Here is a 23,787-nt window from a genome sequence, read left to right on the forward strand (position 1 = left end):
GCTTTTAATGGATTAAACCCAAAATTATTTTAGAATTTCAACCGGGTTTGTAACAAACTATCAGATAAAAAGATTCGATTTATCACCTATGTCACGTCAATATGATGGCATTTTGTGTTCTTTCAGAATGGGGACAGTGGTCTTCCTGGGGAGAATGTTCTGAACTGTGTGGTGCTGGACTAAGAGAACGAGTAAGGACGTGTGCATCACCATTTGGTTGCATAGGCAACTCTAAGGATTTCAAAATATGCATTATTGAATATTGCGACGGTAATATTTCTACTAATGAAAATCTTTGTAATATGTCTGTTATATATAAAGCAATATATACATGATGTACGGAAACGGCGAATATATACGATAACTCATACTTTTGAGGTTATTAAGTAATATATTCCGTTGAAAGTGTCCGAATTTTCACTTTTTCTTTCTAAAAGAGATATGAGATATACATACATAATGTTAAAAGAAAAAAAGAAAGAAAAGAAGTTGACACTTCAGAACATTACGTTTCAATGCAGTTGACAGTAATTATAGCCTATTAAGTTACTCTTCAATGCGGAGTTAAGACATCAGGATGGTCATACCGTTAGTCAATCTTTACAGTTCTTTTATATGGTAATGTTGATATTGGGTACTTTCTGGTCAGAGTAGGGCGAAACTTCTTAACTACATTATAACATATGTGAACTTAGATATTTTATATATTTTTGATAAAAATATTCATATGTATTATACCAATTTGTCCGTATACTTCGCATGCCTGATCAATGTCCATGTCTAATCAAGTATGTAAAAGTACTGCTAAAGGCGAATTATTAATAAAACGCATTCTTTATATTTCGCTCTTGGACAACAGTTTATTCATTTATTCATGAGAAAGGAGTTATAGTGTAGCGACACGACTGTTGCCCGGAAAAATAAAACCTCACAAATACCTACTTGTTACTGTAAAATTAACGGAATTTTAATAAGAAAATGGCAAACACCTGACTTCCCATCTGACAAAAGTAGGCCATAATATCGCATCATGATAAATTAACTTTGCCAATGGAACACAAATGCAAGGTCATTTAGATAATTTAGATTACTAAACACAAATCATGAATTGTTTAACCATTTTCATTTGCCTGGTCTTGCATCAAATTGATGTATATTTTGATAATATTACCATACTCGTAAATGATAAAAAATATACAAATCAGACCATACCTAAAGCCTTTAATACTTTTGATGAACGTTTAAGTAGAGTGGTTATCGACTGTGATTTCCTTTGCTTAGAATAATGTCAGGTCCTCAGTATCTTTTGACAATCACATCCAAACGCTTTCCTGTTACATTAGGACATATCAAAGTTATTATTCTTGTTATTTTTCTACAACTCTTAACACGATCAATTCATATGTATGATAATTTCAAACATGTCGTAAATTAAAATTAAACCATATATGTTTTAAGATTATCATCCTGAAAGTCAAGTGGCGTTAGAACAAGTACCCCCAAACACTTAAAAATATGATTTTTTTTGTTTTGACTCTGCAAAGGATTTAGAATTTATGATTTGCAAAGAATCCGTTCAAAAATATCTTATATCTACAGTGGCACAAATGTGACATGTGTGTTTTTTATTTATCTCGTGGCCACGAGATACTATGCCGTGGCCACGAGTTACTAAGTCGTGGCCACGAGATACTATGTCGTGGCCACGATTTACTAAGTTGTGGCCACGAGATAGCTAAGTTGTGGCCACGAGATAATTAACCAATCAGAATACACTATATATATTATGAATTTTTTAAACTTAACAACTTACTTTTACATGCAACATTAATCTTTGAAAATACTAAAGACATTCACTTTGAATGCCCTGGTTTATTTTATTAGTAAATTGCCCGTGGAAGTAGATAGCCTATAAGGTAAATTTACAGACTGGTAAAGTAGGGGCATCCTTGTACTATAGCACATGTCTAGTTAATTAGGAAAATTCACATAAATGGTGTAATCTGATCGGTTATTTATCTCGTGGCCACGACTTAGCTATCTCGTGGTCACGATTTAGTAACTCGTGGCCACGACATAGTATCTCGTGGCCACGACTTAGCTATCTCGCGGCCACGACTTAGCTAAAGTATATCGTGGCCACGAGTTAGCTATCTCGTGACCACGATTTAGTAACTCGTGGCCACGACATAGCTAAAGTATATCGTGGCCACGAATTAGCTATCTCGTGACCACGACTTAGTAACTCGTGGCCACGACATAGTATCTCGTGGCCACGACTTAGTAACTCGTGGCCACGACATAGTATCTCGTGGCCACGAGATAGATAAAAATTAAACATGTCACCTTTGTGCGGCCACGAGTTAGCTATCTCGTGGCCACGACTTAGTAACTCGTGGCCACGACATAGTATCTCGTGGCCACGAATTAGCTATCTCGTGGCCACGACTTAGTAACTTGTGGCCACGAGATAAATAAAAACGCACACGTCGCTTTTGTGCCATCGTATATATCTGATCATTTGTGAAAGTCTTTTGTCATACCGTCATAGGTTAATTTAAAAGCATGAATTTGATATTTAGAAAATGTGCACAGTAAGGCATATGATCTTTACTATTTTCACTTCTTATTTGTCCATAATATTAAAGGACACAGTGACCAAACCAATTTAATCACCATTGCAATTGTTCGTAAATGTCATTTGTCGTTAAATTTTATGACATATATAATTATTATAAATGTTCTAAATATTGATTGTATTCTTTAAGTTCGATTGGTTGGAGGGTCAAATCAATATGAAGGGAGACTGGAAGTATGGCATGATGGAACTTGGGGAACAGTATGCGATGATTATTTTGATGCGCATGCAGCAAAGGTTGTTTGTAAGATGCTTAATTATCCACAGTAAGTATCAAACGATATAAACTTATTCCTGTATATGTAGTCATACATGTTATATAGTTGATGTATTATTAATCTTTTTATCTTTGAAATAAATTGATTACCACTATATATATGTATCAAACAAATCAGGAACCTGAATAAAATGCAAAAACTGGCAAAAATAATTGTGCTAATCAATGACACGAAGATATAAAATGTAAATTTTATTTTATCATATACATGTAATTCTTCAATGATGTTCTGGAATCGATTTCATTCCTTTTTAGCAAGTCCGTTATAATAATGTTTAGTTTTTTTCTGATGGACATGAACCAACCATAAGATAATTATGCACGCAATGCGTATTCATAAAGTTTTCCACGTACCTCTGAAAACCTTCAAGACACACATGATCAGCAAACTATGTATTGAAATATTTACATCAGATCTGGGCGAAATTTGAATCACCTAAACACAAAGTGTTCAAAGTCGAGCTTTTTTTGATGGAAGTGTGTGCATCGATCGTTGTTCTTAAAACCTTTTCTCCTTTTATAGAACAAAATGGATTTTGTCTTAACCTAAAAAAATGGTCTTTAAACATTATATAAATATTTACAGTTATATGCATATGGTTTAAACTCTACGATGCCTAAGATCTTTGATATATAGCTTGCTATATCTAGCCGTAGGCCTCCACAGAAGTTTCACAATTCATTCCCTTGTGATCATAAATTGTCCAATTCAGTGACCACTTAGTTAATAGAGACCTATATAGTGAAGCAGTTAATTGTTCTTGTGAAAAAAATCTCATGCCCAGTGTTTACATATTTGGTATGAAGCATTGCTAAGTAAACATCTATGGAATAAAATATTAAATAAATCTTTCCCATGGGTCAAAAAGGTATCACCCTGGGACTGACGAAGTTTCCATATATTTGTATAGAAAAAATACAAAACTCGGAAATTTAAAAAAAAAATGTTACATGTAGCATAACATTTTAGTCTCTTATAAACCGTACTTAAATCTCGCCGCTATGTTAAAGATTGGCCCGCCTTAAGGTTCACTTATATTCAATAGACGTTAATAGTAAACATGTCTGAAAATTCTTTTCTTCCGAAACTACAGTGCCCATAGCAAACATTTTTACATGTAACATTACCTCTATAAAGTAATGAAAATAATTTCCCTAGAAATTAAAATTGGTGAAAATACACGTATATAGAAAAATAAATTCAAATCATCTTATTTAAATACAAAAAAACTCATAGCTGAGATGTTTTCATCAAGCATTGCCTAATTACCCTCTACAAAATTACATTAATCATGCAGCTTGGGTGAAAAACACAACACTAAAAAACACCCAATATATTTTTTGAATTACCAAGTGAAAGAGGAATGGTCCAAATTTCATTAATATACATTAAAGGACAAGATAGTAGGCCACTGTCCTCTTGGGGGGGGGGGGGGGGCAGGTCAAAATTTTGACCCAAGGATTTAATTCAAACCATTTTGAAACAGATCTGTATTTGTTTTAGTTTTTGTTTTTACTACTGTGCAGTGTATGTGTACATAATAAAAATCAATGCCCCCGGACAGGGCCAATTTTAACACAAGGGGAAAAATTTGAACAACTTTGGTAGAACCTATACATGATATTATATACCAAATATCAAAGCTCTTAGCCTTGTACCTTCAGACAAGAAGATCTTTACGTTTTTGCTATATGTACAAAGTGAAAATCAATGACCCCAAAGTTGGGACCAATTTTGACCCTATGGCTATAATTTGAACAAACTCCGTAGAAGTTCACTACTCAATGCCTTATGCCATATATCTAACCTCTAGCCTTTGTCAATTCAGAGAAAAACGATTTTTCAATTTTTTACAATATACATATAAGGGAAACCTATCGTCCCTTGGGCAGGGCAATTTTGACACTAGGGGTAAAATTTAAACGACTTTGGACGAGGCTCTATAGATGATATTGTATACCAAATATCAAAGCTCTAAGCCGTGTGCCTTCAGACAAGAGATTTTTAATTTTTTACTATAAATATATTTAGTGGGCTTAAGTGATTTTATGTTGTCCGATAGTTCTCATTATTTACTTCTGAACCATATGATGGCAACTTCACAAGAACTGCATAACTTTTTTTATAAAAGTTGTTCCGTTCTGAAGTACGAGTAAGTCGCATGAACTAAAATAGACTACTAAACATAGACTTTAACAATGAAATCGTAAAAAACACGGTCCTTTTCTGGCAGGGACACATATACAAACAATTCACTCTCAACTTATATCTTAAAAATTCTGCTTAATTTGGTGCTATGGAGCGTGGACGGTGACTTCTTTTTTAACCTACCGTCTATTACCAGGTTCAACCAAACTGAGCCTGCACCATTTTCAATCTTGTTCTTTAGGGAGTCTGTTTTTCTCTATTTTAACACAAACGACTCGTTTCTATGTGTATATCGTATATACATGTATATATTTTCTGTAAACCAGTGGTATCTGTCTTCAATACTAAAACGTATTGATATGCAAGTGTCTGCCGAAAACGTAAAGATAATTTCATGAGATTGATGTTATCATTGTCTTAAAAGGTTACCAAAGAAATGACTCATAATTTATCATGTTTAAAAGCAAGCTGAGCTGATAATACATAATATGTGTTTTTGCGTGATGCGTTGTCGCTAGCGACAACACAACAAATATCGTTATCGCCTTTTCGTCTTGTCATCTTGTTGCTGCGAAACGCGCCAAACTGCTTGTTTTCGTGCGGCACGTTTGTCACCGTGGCGCCCTGTCCCTTGGACTATATCAACAGTTGGCTTCTTTGTTAACATACCAAAAAAAAGATAATGGAGAATGATGATATTTCATTTTATAGGACAAATCTTTAAAATCATTTTCTGATAACATAACATCCTTATCCATTACTTTTTCTTAAGTTTGAATTTGTTTTTTCGCGTCGGCCGTGACTCGACGGTCTATCGAAATGGGCAGGGAAAATCTCTCTTTCATTTAACGAAAGGCCATGTTTTATTTGTTATATTATAACGAATCAAAATCCTTTCATCTCTTTTGTTGTTGTCATTTTTACGATAAAATTTGCTTTAAAAAATAATTTATTTGATCAGTATCCCAAAACATAGTCGGATTTTTTATTATTATTTTCAAGCGATACAGCAAAAAAATCATGCTCTCCTTTTGTTATTCAATTTTTGTTAATCAATTTAAAAGTAAAAAAAACCCCGATCTTTAAGATTTTCACAAACTGTATAAATAAAATTTATAATCAATTTAAAGACAAATCATGACTTTTGATCAATATGTAATAAAATTTATGTGAAACAAAACAATAAATTCAGTAAAAAGAATCATTAACAACAAAATAAAATATTATACCTCATTTGCAAACGCCCTTCAATGCTTAATATGACGTCATCAAGTCCATATAAGAATTAAGGACCGCCCCGGTCGGTATGCGGTTTATGGACCGAATGACGTTATATAAAATATAGAAGGGCGTATGCAACAAATGAGGTATACTATTTATAGATACGTTAGCAGAACTTCTCAAGTTACAGCTCATATTTTATGCTGTTCTCAGTGTTGATCTGTATAGAAGACTGATAAAGGTCAAACGAAGACGCGTTATCTTGTCTTTGTATAGTTCATAGATTACTTAACAACTCATTGATAATTAATAAATGGCTAAAACAATGTCACTGGGTTAAATATAAATGATTACACAATCAATGACAGTTGAAATAATTTATTAGAATAGAGTTAAAAGGTGTATCAATGTATTTTGAGTAACTAAACTGTCTATATATCAGACAACGCAATTAAAACTCATACGAGTTATATAAAAATTAAATATTTTAATTTGATCACTGTCCAAAAAGCTGAAAATTTATTTGAATATTTAAACTATTTAAAATAACATTAATGTTTTAACTGCAATTAACCCCAGTTTTAGATATTTATTTATTACTAAGGTAATTTTCTGAGAATAATTCAAAAGTATAATTGTTCGTAAGAAAAGCCAGAAGATGACTCCACATACTGTGTTTAAGTGCATTCCGGGCCGATAGCGCGCATATGCATCACTGTGTCCTAGCCGGTGCTCATGCGCAGATGCCAGTGCAGTTGAGGAGCCGGGGCAAAGTCGAATCAATTGCGCCGTGTATGTAAGAAATCCGGTGAAGCGATCCGTACAATAATACAACTTCGACTGTCATACTATCATCAATATATCGCATGCGCAAACAAGACATAAACGAAAATGAAAGTTGAATGTTTTAATCACAAACTTTTATAAGTTTGCTTCTTTAAATAGAAGCATGCATGATGTCTTTTTGCAGCTGTGATGATATTGCAGTGATTTAATGCTTTAGAGTAGTTTCATTACGCAACAATTGTGACAATGCGGAGTGGTCGTATGCGAAAAACATCAATTCCATGCCATGACAGTCATGATGAGCAGTTTTAGATTAAAGGGACAAACTTTTTGAACTAGTGGATTTTTAAACTACTGGATCATGTCAAATTCAGAGTAATTAGATTTACGTTATACAAAAAAATAATTATGGGTAGTATTTAAAACGGAAATATCGAGGAATACCAATTAAGTGAACTGTTTTTAAGGAATATGACATTATTCTGTTATTTGTAAACGGGCTGTTAAACAACCAAACGATGCTTTCTATGTACAAAATAATTTTAATCAATAATAAAACAAATAAAAGTTGAGCACGGTGCTTCGACGATATATGTGTGATATTTGTCGATGAAACCCGTATTCCATGTAAATTTTTAACCAATTATCCGCGCAGGTCCATTATTAAGGATAGTTAACAATTAAAAGTATGAAAAGTATTTTTAAATGACCGTCGCCTTCGCAGAAATCTATTACAAAAATAGATGACTGCTCAATTTTTAGCTCACCTGTTACAAAGTGACATGGTGAGTTTTTGTGATTGCTTTTCGTCCGTCGTCCGACCGTCGTCTGTCCGTATATCGTCCATAAACTTTTTCTTTAAACAAAATCTCTGTAAGCCAAATTCATCCAAGCTTTACATGAATGTTCCTTGGCAGTTCACCTTTGAAAATTGTTCAAAGAATTGAAATACTTGCAGAGCTGTTATTGCCATAGCAACTGAAAAAAACTCAAGAAGTCTTCTTTTAAAACACCCAAAGAGCTAGAGCTTAGATATTGAGCATGAAACATCGATAAGTGGGTCTCTACCAAGTTTGTTGGGGTCACAATTGGCCCCTCTCCAGGGTATCATTGATTTTTCTTATAGTGTATAGTAAACGAGTCTTCTTCTAAAAAGCCAAAGAGCTACAGAACATCTTAGATATTTAGCATGAAACATCTTCTAGTAAGTGTCTACTATGTTTGTTCAAATATAATCCCTGGGTCAAAATTGGCCCCGCCTCAGGGTGTCATTGATTTTCCTGATATGTATATAGTAAAAACACAAATTAATCTTTTAAAGAATCCTAAGAGCTACAGCTTAGATATTTAGCATGAAACATCAACGAGGAGTTGTCTACTAAGGTTTTTCAAATAAATGTCATGGGGTCAAAATTGATGTGAACCAACATATTAGTGGTTCCGACCATAGCCGACTGGTTCACCTCTTCAAAGCGCGGCGCATTTGCATACGGCAAAGCTGGGGAGCCAATTTGATTTTGTAGAAAGATTTTTTAATGTAGTAAAACGGCGATAACCTTTTTGTTTATTTCGCCTGTTGGGTTGTTTATATCAAAGGGGGTTGTAACGGTGCCTGGACTCTATATTGGGGTTATTTGTGACCAAAACTAGGTCCAGACCCAAAAAACAGGTGACAATCCTTATATATAGACAAGGGTTCCAACTCCAAAAAACGCAATTTTCGCCCCAAGCTCAATGAGAAGCGAATTACTTTTCCATTTTTCAAGCAAATTCTATATTTTTTACGTGTACATGTAGCATACTTATGGTACTTTCAATAAATAATAGCAACTTGTCCCTTTTACCATGCATATAGTAACCTGCCGAACACAAATCTAGCCGAAAACGACTTTCTTGCTTAGTCCACCGAGAAGTCGCAACATTGTAAACAACGTGATTTATCCCGTAAAAAAACATTTACAACAATGAACACAGGAAGCAATGGCTTGAATTCAATAAAAAATACTATTTTGCAAAACATGCATGTATAATTACCTTATTCGACATACGTCCATAAAACGTTTATTTTCTTTCACTTTCTAACTTTTCTCTGAGAACTTCCATTCGCTTGTCACGTGACAAATTTGTAAGACGTCGTTTCATTGGCTGTAGCGCTGGTTCCGTAAACCAAGACTTGTACAGCTGAAACGAGACACCAAAACACCGGATGTAAACAACAGCTGATTTCATCACATGTCGTATTAAATAAATGTTAACAGTTTAACACTGTTTAAGATGAATATTGGACAGAAAAAGCCGTTGACATTGTGATAGAAGGCCATAATCTTCTACTATTAGGTTCATCAGGAACCGGCAAATCATTTGTTATCATTGAAATTGCCAAAAGCTTGAAGAAGATCGGTAAAAATGTACAGATCACATGTTCAACAATTGGAATTGCGTGCAGTGTTATTATAAAGGGTCAACGCTTGTACTATTCATCAGTTTACTGGGATATCCGATGGTCGTTATGGCCCTGATCGTATCACAGATGTTATAAAAAACAACCCAAAACATAAGCATGTTACTCAAAAACATATACAATGTTGACACTATAATTGTTGATGAATGCTCAATGATAAGTCAACAAGTTTTTGACAGTGTAAATAATGTTTGTAAAATTAAAGACCCAAGTCGTGATTTTGGAGGTATACAGATAATTTTTTGTGGTGATTTCCTCCAGTTACACCTGTTGCCAGTCCATCGTATGGTGATGAAGGAAAGTATTGTTCTGAGCCTGATGATTTTAAGAAGACATTTCCCCCATAGAGTCATTTTTAACTGAGATAGTAAGCCCAAAGTAAAGGAGCATTTCCTTTTACAGAAATTTAAATTTAAGTATGAAAAAATTATGGTTAAACCCTTTTTAAATTTTGAAAACTTTTTTCCTAATTGAATGGGCACCTTAACTTTCAAGAATTTTCAAGGGACGTAAAAATATTTCCCCAAAAAATTTAAAGAGGATTTATAACAGAAAGTGTTTTAGAATTTTCCCCTGGAAATGTTTTAATGAATTTAAATCTAAAAGCCCAAGGGATTTGGCAAAAAAGATTCTTCAATTTCGGCTCCTCTTTTAAATTATGGCTAAAGTTTTTTTGGGCCAGTTTTTTTTTTTGGAAAAAATTTATCAGACAAATTGTAACGGTCCCCCACGTAAATTAAAGGGATTTTCCCCTGATGTTTGTTCTGCCCCAACTTTTTCCTTTTTCCCCAAAAAACCCAAAACATGACAAAAAGGACCCCCAAAAAATTTAAAATTTACAGGTAAATTTCTATTGACATAATAATATGTTAGTTTGTCTCCCTTCTGAAAAGTATGATATTTAACCGTAAGGAAATAGTTTTGTTCCTTTAACCTTACATCAAATTTTGAAAATTTATACGATAATGTTATATAATCATAATAAATAATAAGGACTCTCACAATGCTTTGTATCTTGATGCAGCAAGTCAAGAAATATAAAGCTTAGGCGGAAATTACTTCCCTTTTGTTTCTGTTAGTTAAACTGCAAATGCTAAATGATAAGTTATATTGAAATTAACATGAATAAGCCACTTTTTACTTCTGTACTAAAGCAAGATGATAAAAAACTTTTATTAATCATGCATTTCCAATAGAGGTATAAATCTGTGTAATTGACATTTTTGTTAATTAAATAAATATCCAAAGAATATATGATTAACTTAAAAATGACATAAAATTTTGCTCAGATATGATTGACTACATTTTAGATATATCTATGTTTCAGTTTACAGTCAAAGGCTTAATACTGATATAGCTGTAAGAGAGCAGTATCCACTAAAACCTGCATTTGGACGTACCATACATAAAGCACAAGGAATGACACTAAACCGGTTAGTATAGAAAGAGAAAGCAAGTCATAGCTGACCATATACAGCCAATCTTTGTTCAAATAACTACAATTATATGGAATTTCTAATTCTGTTTGTAATGTAGAACTATATGTGATACAATTTGTTTTATAAGCACTTAACAAGAGTTTTTATCATTATTTTTGGTATTTTTGTGACTTCATACACTTGTTACTATATATATATATATTTCAGAGCAGAAGTTGACTGCAGAGATATATTCAGGCCTGGTCATCTTGGTGTAGCAATGTCACGTGTAACTACATCTGCAGGTCTAAGGGTCATCAACTATCACCCTAGATACATCATACCTCCACCTCAGACTGTTAAAGATTTTGTAAATGAGGCATCACAACCAGCTTTCCCTGACTTAACATGTTGCAGAAACTCACACAGGTATTTATGCTTTTATAAAATTCATGATGAAAATATTTATTCTACTTCATCTTAAATTGATGAACTATCACCAGGTTTTTTTTACTGTAAATAGGATGACAACAGTTGATTTTATTAGTTGAAAAATATCATATTTCACTCATGGCTTCTGCCACTCAACAATTTTTTTTCATACCACTCAATGAAAATAAATCCTGTATTTATCAATAAACTTGAATATTCTCTATTCTAAATGATATTTTTTGTTACTGAATAATTTGATAATAAATAAATGAATAAAATCATTTAATAATAATTAAATAAATAAATGAAATAATGAAATAATAAATAAATATAAATGACTTAATAAAAATGTTTTTTTCTGAATAAATATTTTTTTGGAATAATTTAATAAGAAGTAAATAAAATGATTTAATTACAATTCAATAATTTAATAAATGAAATGATTTAATGAAAAAAAGATTAATAGACAAATAAATAAATAAATAAATTAAATAAATAAATAAATAAATAAATAAATAATCTAATCTGTAATATATTCAGAACTTCAGAAGTCACCTGCCTTAATATATTGGTATTGTTGCAACTGCAGTCAGGTTTGATTTTACTAAGCCATACCTATTATTACAATTAAATATGAAATATATTTACCTTTTTAGCTTGACTATTCGCAGAATAATTGAGCTAATGCAGTCATCCGGCCATTTGTCACCGTTGGCGCCCCTGTCGTTAAGTTTTTGCGTGTAAGCAAGTATTCTCTATAATTACTGAAGGGATTTGATTGAAATTTCACACACTTGTTCTCAAATGATTATCAAACATGATTGGCACAAGTCCCATAACTCTGGTTTGCTTTTTTGCATGATAATGCCCCTTTTTCCACTTAGAAATTCTTGGTTAAGTTTTTGTATGTAAGCTGGTATCTCAATAACTACTGAAGGGATGACTGAAACTTCACACACTTGAACTCTATGATTATCTAACATGATTGACACAAGTCCCATAACTCTGATTTCCTTTGTTGCATGATTATGCCCCTTTTTCCACTTAGAAATTCTTGGTTAAGTTTTTGCATGTAAGCTGGTATCTCCATAACTACTGAAGGGATGACTGAAACTTCACACACTTGAACTCTATGATTATCTAACATGATTGACACAAGTCCCATAACTCTGATTTCCTTTGTTGCATGATTATGCCCCTTTTTCCACTTAGAAATTCTTGGTTAAGTTTTTGCGTGTAAGCTGGTATCTCCATAATTACTGAAGTGAATGGTTTGAAACTTCACACACTTCTTCTCTGTGATTATCTAACATGATTGGCATAAGTCCCATAACTCTAATTTGTTGTTTTTTTTGCATAATTATGCCCCTTTTTCGAATTATAGTCTGATAACTTTGATGTCAGAACACTTGTTATTGCTAGCTGGTTTTCGTTTCCTGACTAGGGGTTTCATGCCCACTGTGAAAGGCACGGCGCTTGGATCAGGCTTTCCGGCATTTGATTTCCTGGAAATGACATTTTGGCCCACAAGGATGCTGTTTGGAACACATTTTCAATCACATCTGAGTTTATTAATCCTGGTGGAACATGAATTGTTGTTGACATTTTTAATACAAATTTGCACAATAGAATGAATCCCTGAATGCAAGCTTGAATGTCTTCATGGCATTCTAGTGACATAAGCATTTTGAGATTTGATTTTTTAGTCTTTGATTTCTTTTGATGCCCATATCTCTCCCATTCTAAAGACCATTCACTAACTGTGTGCAGTGTACTCAACCTAGTATCATTTAAAGTTGTTATTGGTCTCATGTCAAGGAAAATTGAAACAATATGTGATGTATTTTCCAGGAGATGCACAGCACCATTAAGAATTTGACCCTTTTCACCAAGAGAATTCTGATATTGTTTCATTAAATTCATCATTGCATTATTTAATACTTCTTCTGCTAGGTGGTTTCTCATTTTTTGCTGTGTATCTGGAAATATATGTTCATTTGTCAGTTTTCTATGTAACTGCAGACTGTTCTGTTGTTCCCATTTGTACCAGTCCATGAAGACCTGTCACTGAATATTATTACCATCTGGTAAAGTTAGACCACTTTTCATAATAATATTACGGATTTTTTTTAAAACATGAGAAACACCCATTGTGAAAATAACATCCTGTGATGAAGTTGGATTAGGTGACAAAAATTTATAATTCAAGTATGAATTTTCACCAACACAAAGATGCATAAATGAACGATTACACACTGCACCATCCATGCATGTGTATAAAACTTTAAAACCATATGTATACAAATGTTGAACAGCTTTCCAAAATAGACCATATAATTCTGATGCTTGTACATTGTCCGTAATAAAATGTGCGAATGGAAATCTGAAGCCTGTGATACCCAAGAACAACAGCTGCAGAACATGCGTGCCCAATTGTCTGCCACCAGTCCCTGTGCGAAGTGTGTTGCACATGTCCCCTTCTTTACCGAGATCTGTGAAGCCTACTAACTCTACAACATCACCATTTTTACTGATCTGTAGGTCACTTTGGATAGACATCTCATCAAAAATGAGACCTCCAGTCATCCCTTCATCTGGTAGATTTCTTCTTTTAGCCTCCTGTAACATCCACTCAAACATTGACTGATCAAATCCAGGTTCCTGTTTAAGTCTATTTTTATACATTATTAAAGTTGAAGCTGATGGAAGTACTAAAATTTTTGAAGAAAGTAATATTTCATAACTATGAGGGCTTCTGTTGTAAAGTTGGAGGCATGTACCAATAAATGATTTTGACCATCTTCTCCCTCGAGGATCACAAGCAACATTTTTTGATTGTTCTACAAACAAATTGACCAGTTCAGGGTTTGCGTGTTTCAGAAGATGTTTGATGCGGACTAAGTTGTCATCATCTTTGTCATTAGCAGATGGATTTATATTTTCTTTATCAGGGGATGAGAATGTCATGGTTCGGCATGTTTTACATGTATTACTCTGTGCTGCAAAGGGTGCAATTCCGTTGCAGGAAATAGAGCGTATTGTCTTAACAGGGGCTGCTGTGTTGTTTTTCTGGAATTGTTCAAGTGTGTGAAACCTACTCATTATGACCGGTTTACTGAAAACAATACCTTCACAAATATTTAACTTTACCACAATAGAACAGATGTTACTTACACTGAATTCATCAAATGTGAATGTGCTTTTTACTTGCACAGTACTAAGATTTACACTTTTTACAAAAACTGCCAGGTCCCAAGTTCCATTGTTATAAAATTTTACCTTCTTTGTAACAGCATTTCCATTTGATAAACAAGTGCTATTTGTAGAGCATTCTATTACATTATCAGTTACACAGTTAACAGTAAATGTCTGTGGCAGAAAGCTGATGATATCCTTAAACTGTGAAGTTTTGTTAATGGGCTGTAACGGTTCTATAGCTATACCCCTGTACAATGTCAGCCACTTTCCATTTCCACGTTTTCTTACACGTTTTGTTTCCGGATATACTGTGTTCAGATTTTCCAAAAACACTCTTAATCCAGGTAGAGGCTGGGTGCTGCCAGACTCTGTCAGCTCAAATTTAAAACTTTCATACAGAAAGTTGACTTCAACTTCACTGTCCTTCTCATAGCGTAATCGTGAATTTAACCTGTAAAGAAAGATAGACAGACTTTAACATAGCTATTTCAGTGTTTTTAATGCACTTATATAAAATACAAATTTGTACCTTGTAATCTAATCAATTAAACACTCTGGGATGCTTCAAGATCAAAAAGGCTTGACCTGTTTGCTTTTAAACTTTTATAAACTTTGATTTTTAAGTATTATTTATTTATATGGTATTGAAAAAGGTCATTTGATCAATTATTAGGTACATAAATGAGATTATAAGGTACATATTCAATCAAACCTGTGTTAAAGCCCACCTCCAAATAGAGACCAACTGCTTATTAAAATAACATGTTTTGTTTCTCATTTTGATTTTTAATATGTATTTAAACCTCGGAATAAAGACCAACATGACCAGACAACAAAACCACATTTTTGCCTTCCTAAGGGTAGTCTTTATAGACAGGTTTGACTTATTGTCTGAATGATAATTGCATGCATATGTTATTATGATATTATTAAGGGTTATACAGTTATACAGTACCGGGTATTATGCATGAGTATTGAAACATTTGCAACACAGCATAAATGAAGGCAAATTATTTTTATTTCCACTTGTTACAGTAAATCTGAAGATGCTGCACCACTCAGTTTTGAACAAGTTGATGACAGTTCTGCACAAAGTGCTGATATAGAAGATATTGACTGTGAAAATGGTGATGACGACTTTGATGAAGAATTTAATACAGTTATAGCCACAATTATATCTGATGAAGCTGAATCTGTTGAATTTGAGATTCCAGAAGGATTTGATATTGACAGTGTTATGCAGTCAATGCTTTACAAAAAAGAAGTAACTGATACACATGTTTGTATAAATAGAATTATTCATGAAGTTGACAGTCATAGACTTATTACATTTGTCAAAAAACTGTTTCTGAAATTGGCTAGTTACATCACAAAGTTAACAGGCAACAAGTCTATCTCGAATGGAATTCCGGAAAAGAATATTGTCAGTTTCTACCGCTTGGTACATGAGTTCAGTACAAGTGCAGAGTATAGAATGAGTTGTTTTATGTTATTTCATGGAGAGGATTTCACAGATAATCACATGATAGTTTGCTACAACTTAATAGAAGCTGTTAGGTTGTTCTATTTAAAGCAAAAGGTTGATTTGTTGAAAATTAGCAGCAGTTTTATTACAAAAAGGCGTGTGACAGACGCATCCAGAGCTCGTGTACGGTATGTTGCAGGCTATTGTTTAGCATCTCTCAGAAAAAAGTTTATTAAAATTCAAACAAGCAATTTATGTTCTACCAGCAAGGTAGGTCAGGACATGTATATTGAAGCCAAATGGATAAATTACATTCTTAACATCCTCAGGGAAGATGAACATTATTTGAAAGCTCACACTGAAGAGCCAGATTCATTACTTGATATTGAAAGGAAGCAGTATGCATCAAGGGGCTTAATAAATGTAACTGACAGGCTGTTTAAATTCTTTGTTTGTCTCACTGAAAAGTGTCTGCAACTCCTCATTCATGAAAATCGTATGAAATATATAAGGAGTGTTTAGAATTTATTTTAAATGAACAACCTTTATATGAACAGTTTGCTAATGTTGTTGTAACAAGTTGTTCTGAACAGCCCATTGTAGAGTTTGATGAAAATTCAGATATAATTAGTGTGATGGAAAAAATGATGTAGATTTCATCTAAGATTTGCAGTATATATCATGAACTTGTTGAAAAATACCTTATGGTGCTATTGTCTCAGTTTCGGAAAGACATTAAGTCTGCATATAGGGTTGAAAAAACTATGGCTCATCGTAAGCAGATTAAGGTGACGACGCAAAAGCAAACTGCTGGTGAATCATCATCCAATAAATGTAAAAATGTCAACAAAACATCTGTTGTGCACAATGTTCCAAAAGAGACGGATTCATCAGATGCAATTGTGGCTGAACCAGGCCCGTCCTTGGAGCCCCAGGCCAGTATGTCTGACGAACCTGAGCCTGGGCCATCTGGACTTCAAGCTGGATCATCAGACACTGAAGATACCACTGACTTATGTCACTTCTGTTTTATTGACAAAGATGATGAATGGATACAATGTGATTCGTGTAACAATTGGTATCATAGAAAGTGTTTGAAAATTAAAAGCCTTATGTTTTCTATAAAAAGAATTTAGTTACCTTTGACCCAATATATCATTTTTAATGTTCTTAGTTTGCTCAGGAGTACTCTTGAATAGGGAAAAATCTAATCGCCAGGATGACACCACCCTTTGAATGCAAAGGGAAATAAAACACAAATGTTGAATAAATTTAAATCAACCAAATAAACCAAATTTTAAATGAACTAAGCTTTTATTTACATTTAACTAAAAGTTACTTAAAACTAAACAAGTTGACAAAAAGTACTTTAATATAAATTGTTTGTAATTAAGCAAAAATATGATGATCAAAATAATTTAGTGAATAAAAGATTTAAACCAGTTGAAAGTTGTTTAAACTGTTATAACTGAAAGTATAAAAAATAACCTTAATGATACTGTGCTATTAAAATAATAAATCTGAATAGTAGCAAGCCTTGTTTTAATCTATGTCAACAAAAATAAAGATCTAATAATTCAAGATGGCTGCTACTTAAAACAAAGAAAAGATATTAATTAATCTTAATTACTTATGTAAAAAGAAATTACTATTTAAAATAACTTACTAATTTATCAAAAATGTTGCAGTGAATTTAGATAATCTCTAAGGTTCATTTAAATGCCAAAGTGCCTAAAATAAATTAAATAATTAATCAATTAACCTTAGAGAGCTTTTAGGGATGTTACTTTTCCAAGCATTAGCAGCAGAATGTCAAAATTGTGTAAAGTGCCTGTATTTATGCACACTACTGGGAATCAGAACTTTGTGTGGAACCAGTAAAATACAGAACTGCTCTGATTGGTCAATGAATCTTAGCCAATCAGAGCTCATTAAGGCTTTACATAACTATCCTAAAAATAGATTATGATTCATGGAAAATTTTGCAACAGTTTCAATTGACCATGATCACAAAAATAATAAAGTAATAAACGTTTACAAAAATGTTCTAAACAGTAAAGCTAGAAACTAATATCAACTAAACATATTTACAAACATAAATAAATCATGTAAATGCTAAATCAGTGACTTGTAACTCACTCAGTTTAAAGTCCAGTATAAGTGAAAGTAGAATCATTCTCTATATATTGTATGTAAAGAGTCTTAGGCCATGCTAAGTTACTGTTAAAGAATGTATCAATAAGTTCTACAAACTATAATCAACATTTAGACTAATGAATGATAAGAATGAAATGTCTATAAAACAATGCATGTTCCTTATGATTAAACTTTAAAATAAATATAAATCTAAGTTAAAGTTTAAAACCTTTAATATTTTTTGAAAAATATATATGAAAATTATATATGATTTACTTCTTGAGTAATATTAAGAGGATATTTTTTCGTTTAAGTGAAATATGGAATTTATTTTCACGAAGCATGATTAAATGCCAAATATTTTCACGAGCCGGGACGGCGAGTGAAAATATGTGGCATTTTATCATGCTGAGTGAAAATATATACCATATTTCACGAAAAACGAAAAAATAACATTTTTATTAAATTTCATTATCAAAGAAAAATGGTTACGAACCCCATTGCTTGCTACGCAACTGCAATTGTACAGCGCGCAGTAATATATTATTGCGTCTTGTTTTGCACGCGATATTTGGCGCTACATTGTGACGTCACGTAAACAACTCTTTTAAACGTCTGTACAGCGTTAATAACTGAATTAAAGATATTGGTGTTCGGATTTATTTTCTTAGTTAGACCATTTTCTATCATTCTAGATAGTTTTCAAAGCAAAATTCAACAAAAAGTTGTTTTGTATTTATCAGATTTTTCAAACAAAATGGCGAAAGAAGTCCCTTAAAATAAATATTAGTTTTGACTCCGCCCACTTTCATATTTATATTTCATATTTATTTTTAAAAAATATGAAATATATTTGACTGATATAGCACCATATTTCATGGGTAAAATTAAATAATATGCAATATTATGTAATGATTACATAACCTGTTGTAGTTGGAATCCAACTTTGCAACATATACATCAATGACCTCCCTGAATATGTCCAATCCTCTAAAGTCCGCCTATTTGCTGATGACACGGCCATCTATCTATCTCTGACTGTCGCTTCTCATTCTAGCTTACTACAACATGACTTACACCAACTTGAACAATGGGAGACAAAATGGGACATGCAATTTAATCCATCAAAATGCCAGGTTATCCAAATCACAAAACGAATAACAGTCATTCCAACACAATACCTCCTACATAACACCACATTGGAAACAGTTCCATCTGCAAAATACCTTGAAATTACAATATCAAATTATCTAACATGGAACAAACACAAACAACATCACAATAAAGGCGAATAAAACACTTGGTTTTCTACGCCGACACATCAAGGTTCAATCAGAAAGGTTAAAGTCAACCGCATACAAGACACTTGTCAGGCCCCAGCTTGAGTACAGCTCCACGGTCTCGTCCCCCTACACAGGAACTGTCATTGACCAGATAAAGTCCGTCCAGAGAAGGGCTGCTAGGTGGACCAAACATGACTTCGGCCGTATGTCAAGTGTCACTGACATGTTGACTTCCCTTCAATGGAGGCGCCTTGACATTCGGCGTATTGACCAACGCCTTGTCATGTTTCACAACATCTTGCATGACTGACCAGGTGGCTATCCCTTTCCCAAAGTATATCATCCCTCTTACAAGATCATGTAGAACATCCCATCTCTATGCATTCCAGCAAGTCCAAACTAAACCTGATTACTATAAAAATTCATTTTTCCCAAGAACAATAGTCCACTGGAATGCGTTACCACCTGATAACATAAACTTGTCTGGCCCCGAGTTCAGTCTGGCTGTAAGCCGGACTGAACATACGTCTCCCTAAAATACCTATTCTGTTTTAACCTGTTTTTCACAATATACTCATTTCCATTACTTTAATATTCTTATATTTCAGCTCTTTACTAATATTCTTGTCAGTTGACGCGCGTCGAGTCTAGGTCACGAGCAAGGGTTTGACTCTAAGGAAGATAGATAGATTGAATTATTTGTTTACGGAGATAAGGACAAAATGTAAATAACCAATGTTTTGCAATGAATTTAAAAAAACAACAGTAAATGGGTACAGAAATGTAAAGCATATGTATGTGAATGTTTTTATTTACTTTGCAATAATTTTTAATACTTACATGCGTCTAACTCTAAATCATAATGACACGAATGCTTTGCAGCCGAATAAAGGCTGAATGGAGAAAAAAATGGCGGCCATTTTATTTTTTGTTTTAGGAAATTAACCACGTGACCAGATTATATGCTGTTCTGTTAAAAGATACTTTTATTGATGTAACAGTACAAATTTCTAAGTTTACGTACGTGGTACACGTGCATAAACAGTATAAAAATACTCCCAGTGTCTTAATGGGAGTAAAGATCACAAAAAGTGAGGGGTTATAATATCATTTACTGCAAGTCAATTGAACTTGTATTATTTTCACGAACACAGTAAATACATGCGTTTATTCAGCGTGAGTGTATATAAGTCATTTTCGAAATAGGCTTAGGCTTATCAGTGGTTCTGTTTGCTGTTAATTCCAAACAACCACTCTTTCTTTATAAAGCCAGCTGAAAGTGATTTTGTTATTTCATTTTTTTCTTTTCTTTTTTCTTTTTTTTGCGTCAAGAATATAGTAAAAGTTTGTTATACGTACAGAATTTAAAATGACGTTTGAAATATTGTCAGTTAAACAATAAATGCCTTAAATACCAGTACAAAACAAATATGTAAGCACATGCTTGAAAATAGTTTGCAGTTTAAAATCTCTTTTTTTTGTTCCTAGACTACTAACTGATGAATGGATCACTTTTTAAAAGTACATATAACTCTTTTTGCGTCACGTTGATATAGATTCGTCAACAATTGACAAATGACATAATAAAGCGCTTCAATTTCTCTTCATACAGACAGACAAGTAGATGCCTTTATGCAATTGAGTAGAGTATTGAAGAAACGATGATGTTTATTATGAGACATGATATTTACAATTTGATAACAAAAAAATCATTTTTTTTTTTTTTCAATTTAATTTCTTTGTAAAATTTCAAAAAAATCTTGCAGAGAAACGTCCTAGGTTTGAAAAGCTAATGAACTGAAGAGCTAATGAACTGACAGCAACCGCCTCCGTGGTCGAGGGGTTAGAGCTGATGACTTCTCATCCAGTTACCTCTCTGGCGTGGGTTCGATCCTCGGGAGATGCTTTGGTAGTTTAGCGCGGAGGAAGGTAGTCTAGTACTGGTGTAACTCTCCAGGAATGATGGTTAGGAAACTACCGGCCTATATGACTGAAATACTGTAAAGGCGTAAAATGAAACAAACAAAGAAATGACAGCAACAACAAGTCCAACATTTTCAACAACAACTTGCTATTACGTTACTTAAATATAGCGGCGCTCTTCGGAGTTCCGCTGGATAAGATTGTATTTGATTTATATATAGCCTGTAATATTAGAACGATGTTGAAATAGACTCCTGCTGGACTTTACTTTTATACATTTATCTAAAAAAAAAAATTAAACAACCTTCCAAATGTGTTTGTCTAACAGTGACTAGCGATTAAATGACAAAAGCAATTGATTTTCTGTTTGATCATTATAACATTGTTCAACTTACACTGCTTATTGAACATACAGCATGTTAAAATATTTTGATGTTTTCATTTTAGTACTAATCCTAAGGTATTCACGAATGCTTACTTTGGCCGTGGAACATTACCGACACTTTTAGACAATGTCAAATGTACGGGATCTGAAACAAGCTTGTTTCAATGTCCGCATAATGGTTGGGGAATAGAAGATTGCACTAACGGTGAAGATGTTGGTATATTATGTAAATAAGGTAATATTACTTTTCATTGATTTTGAAAAATAAAATTCATAAAAATTCATTTCGAAGTTATTCAAATGTAATTTTATGGCAAATTATGATACATTAGTTTGAATAAATTATGAAACATGGTAATTGTTCCTTTTCCGTTGTGAATGGATGTGGCATAAATGATTAGAGCACACAATGTTTATAACAGAAGTTAAGTTTTGTTTCAAACAACTGTGCTTCTTTTTTATTTAGCTATTTTAAATATTTCGTATAGTCAGTACAGAATGCATTTATGTTATTAGTTTTGAAGAGTTTCTACCAAGTATAAACGGTTGTAAGTTTGTACGATGGCTCGGGCTACATCGCAAACGACCATTTATAAAAGGCCGTAAAGTCTAACAAAATATTTTTGAGGAACAAAAAATTTAATCAGAATTCGTTAATTTGAGGACAAACAACATATTGACATTATACAGATTCATTAGACTTTAATAATGCATAAATTGTTTACTTGACACTAGCTATATGTTATCTTTTCAGCTGAATTCATTTTGAGACAACAAAAAAGGTACCTGGACCACTTTATTCAAATGTTGTTTACAATAGGTTTGGAGACCCTTTTTCATTATCAAGACATTTGTCTTCTCCGATTTGATATTATAATTGAACATTCCGAGCAAGTATGGAAAAGAATTGAAAACGAAAATTTGATATTTCATTTAAAGCTGTAGTAAACATAGCATGTTTTCTTCAAATTCATATAATACTTTCATAATGTATGTATATATTAAGTGTTACAGTGACGCTAAAAGCTGTTACGATTTGTTAACAAGCACAACACATACAATATGAACCTTCTCGGACCTTTACTATTTACATATTTAGTACTGTTTTACCTATATGAATATTTTGATGTTGTTCAATCAATCAAGTGTTTCGCGTGATTCTGAATGTCTTCTCCGAATCAATTTTGTTATGTTTATCACTGCTTGTCATTATTGATTTTTTGGTTCTTATTTTATAGATTAGTATTGTATCATTTAACATAAAAATAAGAAAATGTAGCAGGTTAAAAAAGATGTCACATTTCCTGTAAATAATACTGCATATTCAAAGTTCCTAAAATAGCTCAATGCAGTTTAACACATTTTTATCAATTCTCCTTTAATTAGCATGTTAGAATGGAATTCAATGAAGATATCAATTTCCTTGCATTATAGCATAATCATAATCATAATAATGCACGGTTTATCGCTCAGATACTCAGGCCTATCGGTTTCAACACAAACCATGCATCACTCTACAACAATGCACTTAAAATTGATATATGAGCCGCGTCACGACATAACCAACGTAATGCGTTTGCGACCAGCATGGATCCAGACCAGCCTGCGCATCCGCTCAGTCTGATCAGGATCAATGCTGTTCGTTATCAGATTCTCTACTGTAATAGGGTTTGTAAGCGAACAGCATGGATCCTTATCAGACTGCGCGGATGCGCAGGCTGGTCTGGATCCATGCTGGTCGCAAACGCATTACGTTGGTTTTGTCGTGACGCGGCTCAAATATTTTCTAGTTCGACAAAAGATTCGAGAACAATCATATTTGGTGAGATCTTAAGCCGTTTAAGCTATGTCACAACCCTTATTAGGTCATTAGGGGACATGTTGTCAGACTACCCCTTTAATTGATTATGAAAGTTACGTTCTTTTGAGTAAAATAGACAAGATATATAATTCCTGGATATATAGACTTGAACCTTCAAACCTTGAGAAGAATGTCTCGAAACATAAGTAGCCCA

The 23,787-nt window shown here is 33.2% G+C and overlaps 2 protein-coding genes across 2 annotated transcripts; both read left to right on the plus strand.

Annotated features, from left to right (window-relative positions):
• Positions 1 to 126: 126 nt before the first annotated feature.
• Positions 127 to 23,301, plus strand: LOC132749671 (macrophage scavenger receptor types I and II-like; the record flags this gene model as incomplete). The annotated part of the gene is made up of 4 exons (XM_060739530.1): positions 127 to 270; positions 2,769 to 2,904; positions 21,835 to 22,007; positions 22,527 to 23,301. Coding segments are annotated over 3 exons (452 nt in total), but the record flags the coding sequence as incomplete, so codon positions are not given.
• LOC132749678 (uncharacterized) lies at positions 9,632 to 17,181 on the plus strand. The gene is made up of 5 exons (XM_060739538.1): positions 9,632 to 9,758; positions 10,860 to 10,965; positions 11,179 to 11,379; positions 15,616 to 16,468; positions 16,768 to 17,181. Exons 1-5 carry the CDS (start codon positions 9,632 to 9,634, stop codon positions 17,179 to 17,181), a joined length of 1,701 nt encoding a protein of 566 aa, XP_060595521.1.
• Positions 23,302 to 23,787: the final 486 nt, after the last annotated feature.

The sequence above is a fragment of the Ruditapes philippinarum genome, unplaced genomic scaffold (genome assembly GCF_026571515.1).
Source record: "Ruditapes philippinarum isolate M1 unplaced genomic scaffold, ASM2657151v2 ctg5029_1_1_1_1, whole genome shotgun sequence".
Lineage (NCBI taxonomy): Eukaryota > Metazoa > Mollusca > Bivalvia > Venerida > Veneridae > Ruditapes > Ruditapes philippinarum.

Bases quoted from the DNA above. Each gene is read 5' to 3' on its own strand.
- LOC132749678 (XM_060739538.1), top strand. From the start codon at position 9,632: ATGTTACTCAAAAACATATACAATGTTGACACTATAATTGTTGATGAA. The intron at 11,380-15,615 runs GTATTTATGCTT...CACTTGTTACAG, and splicing joins TGTTGCAGAAACTCACACAG to TAAATCTGAAGATGCTGCAC. The intron at 16,469-16,767 runs GTAACTGACAGG...CTATTGTCTCAG, and splicing joins CATCAAGGGGCTTAATAAAT to TTTCGGAAAGACATTAAGTC.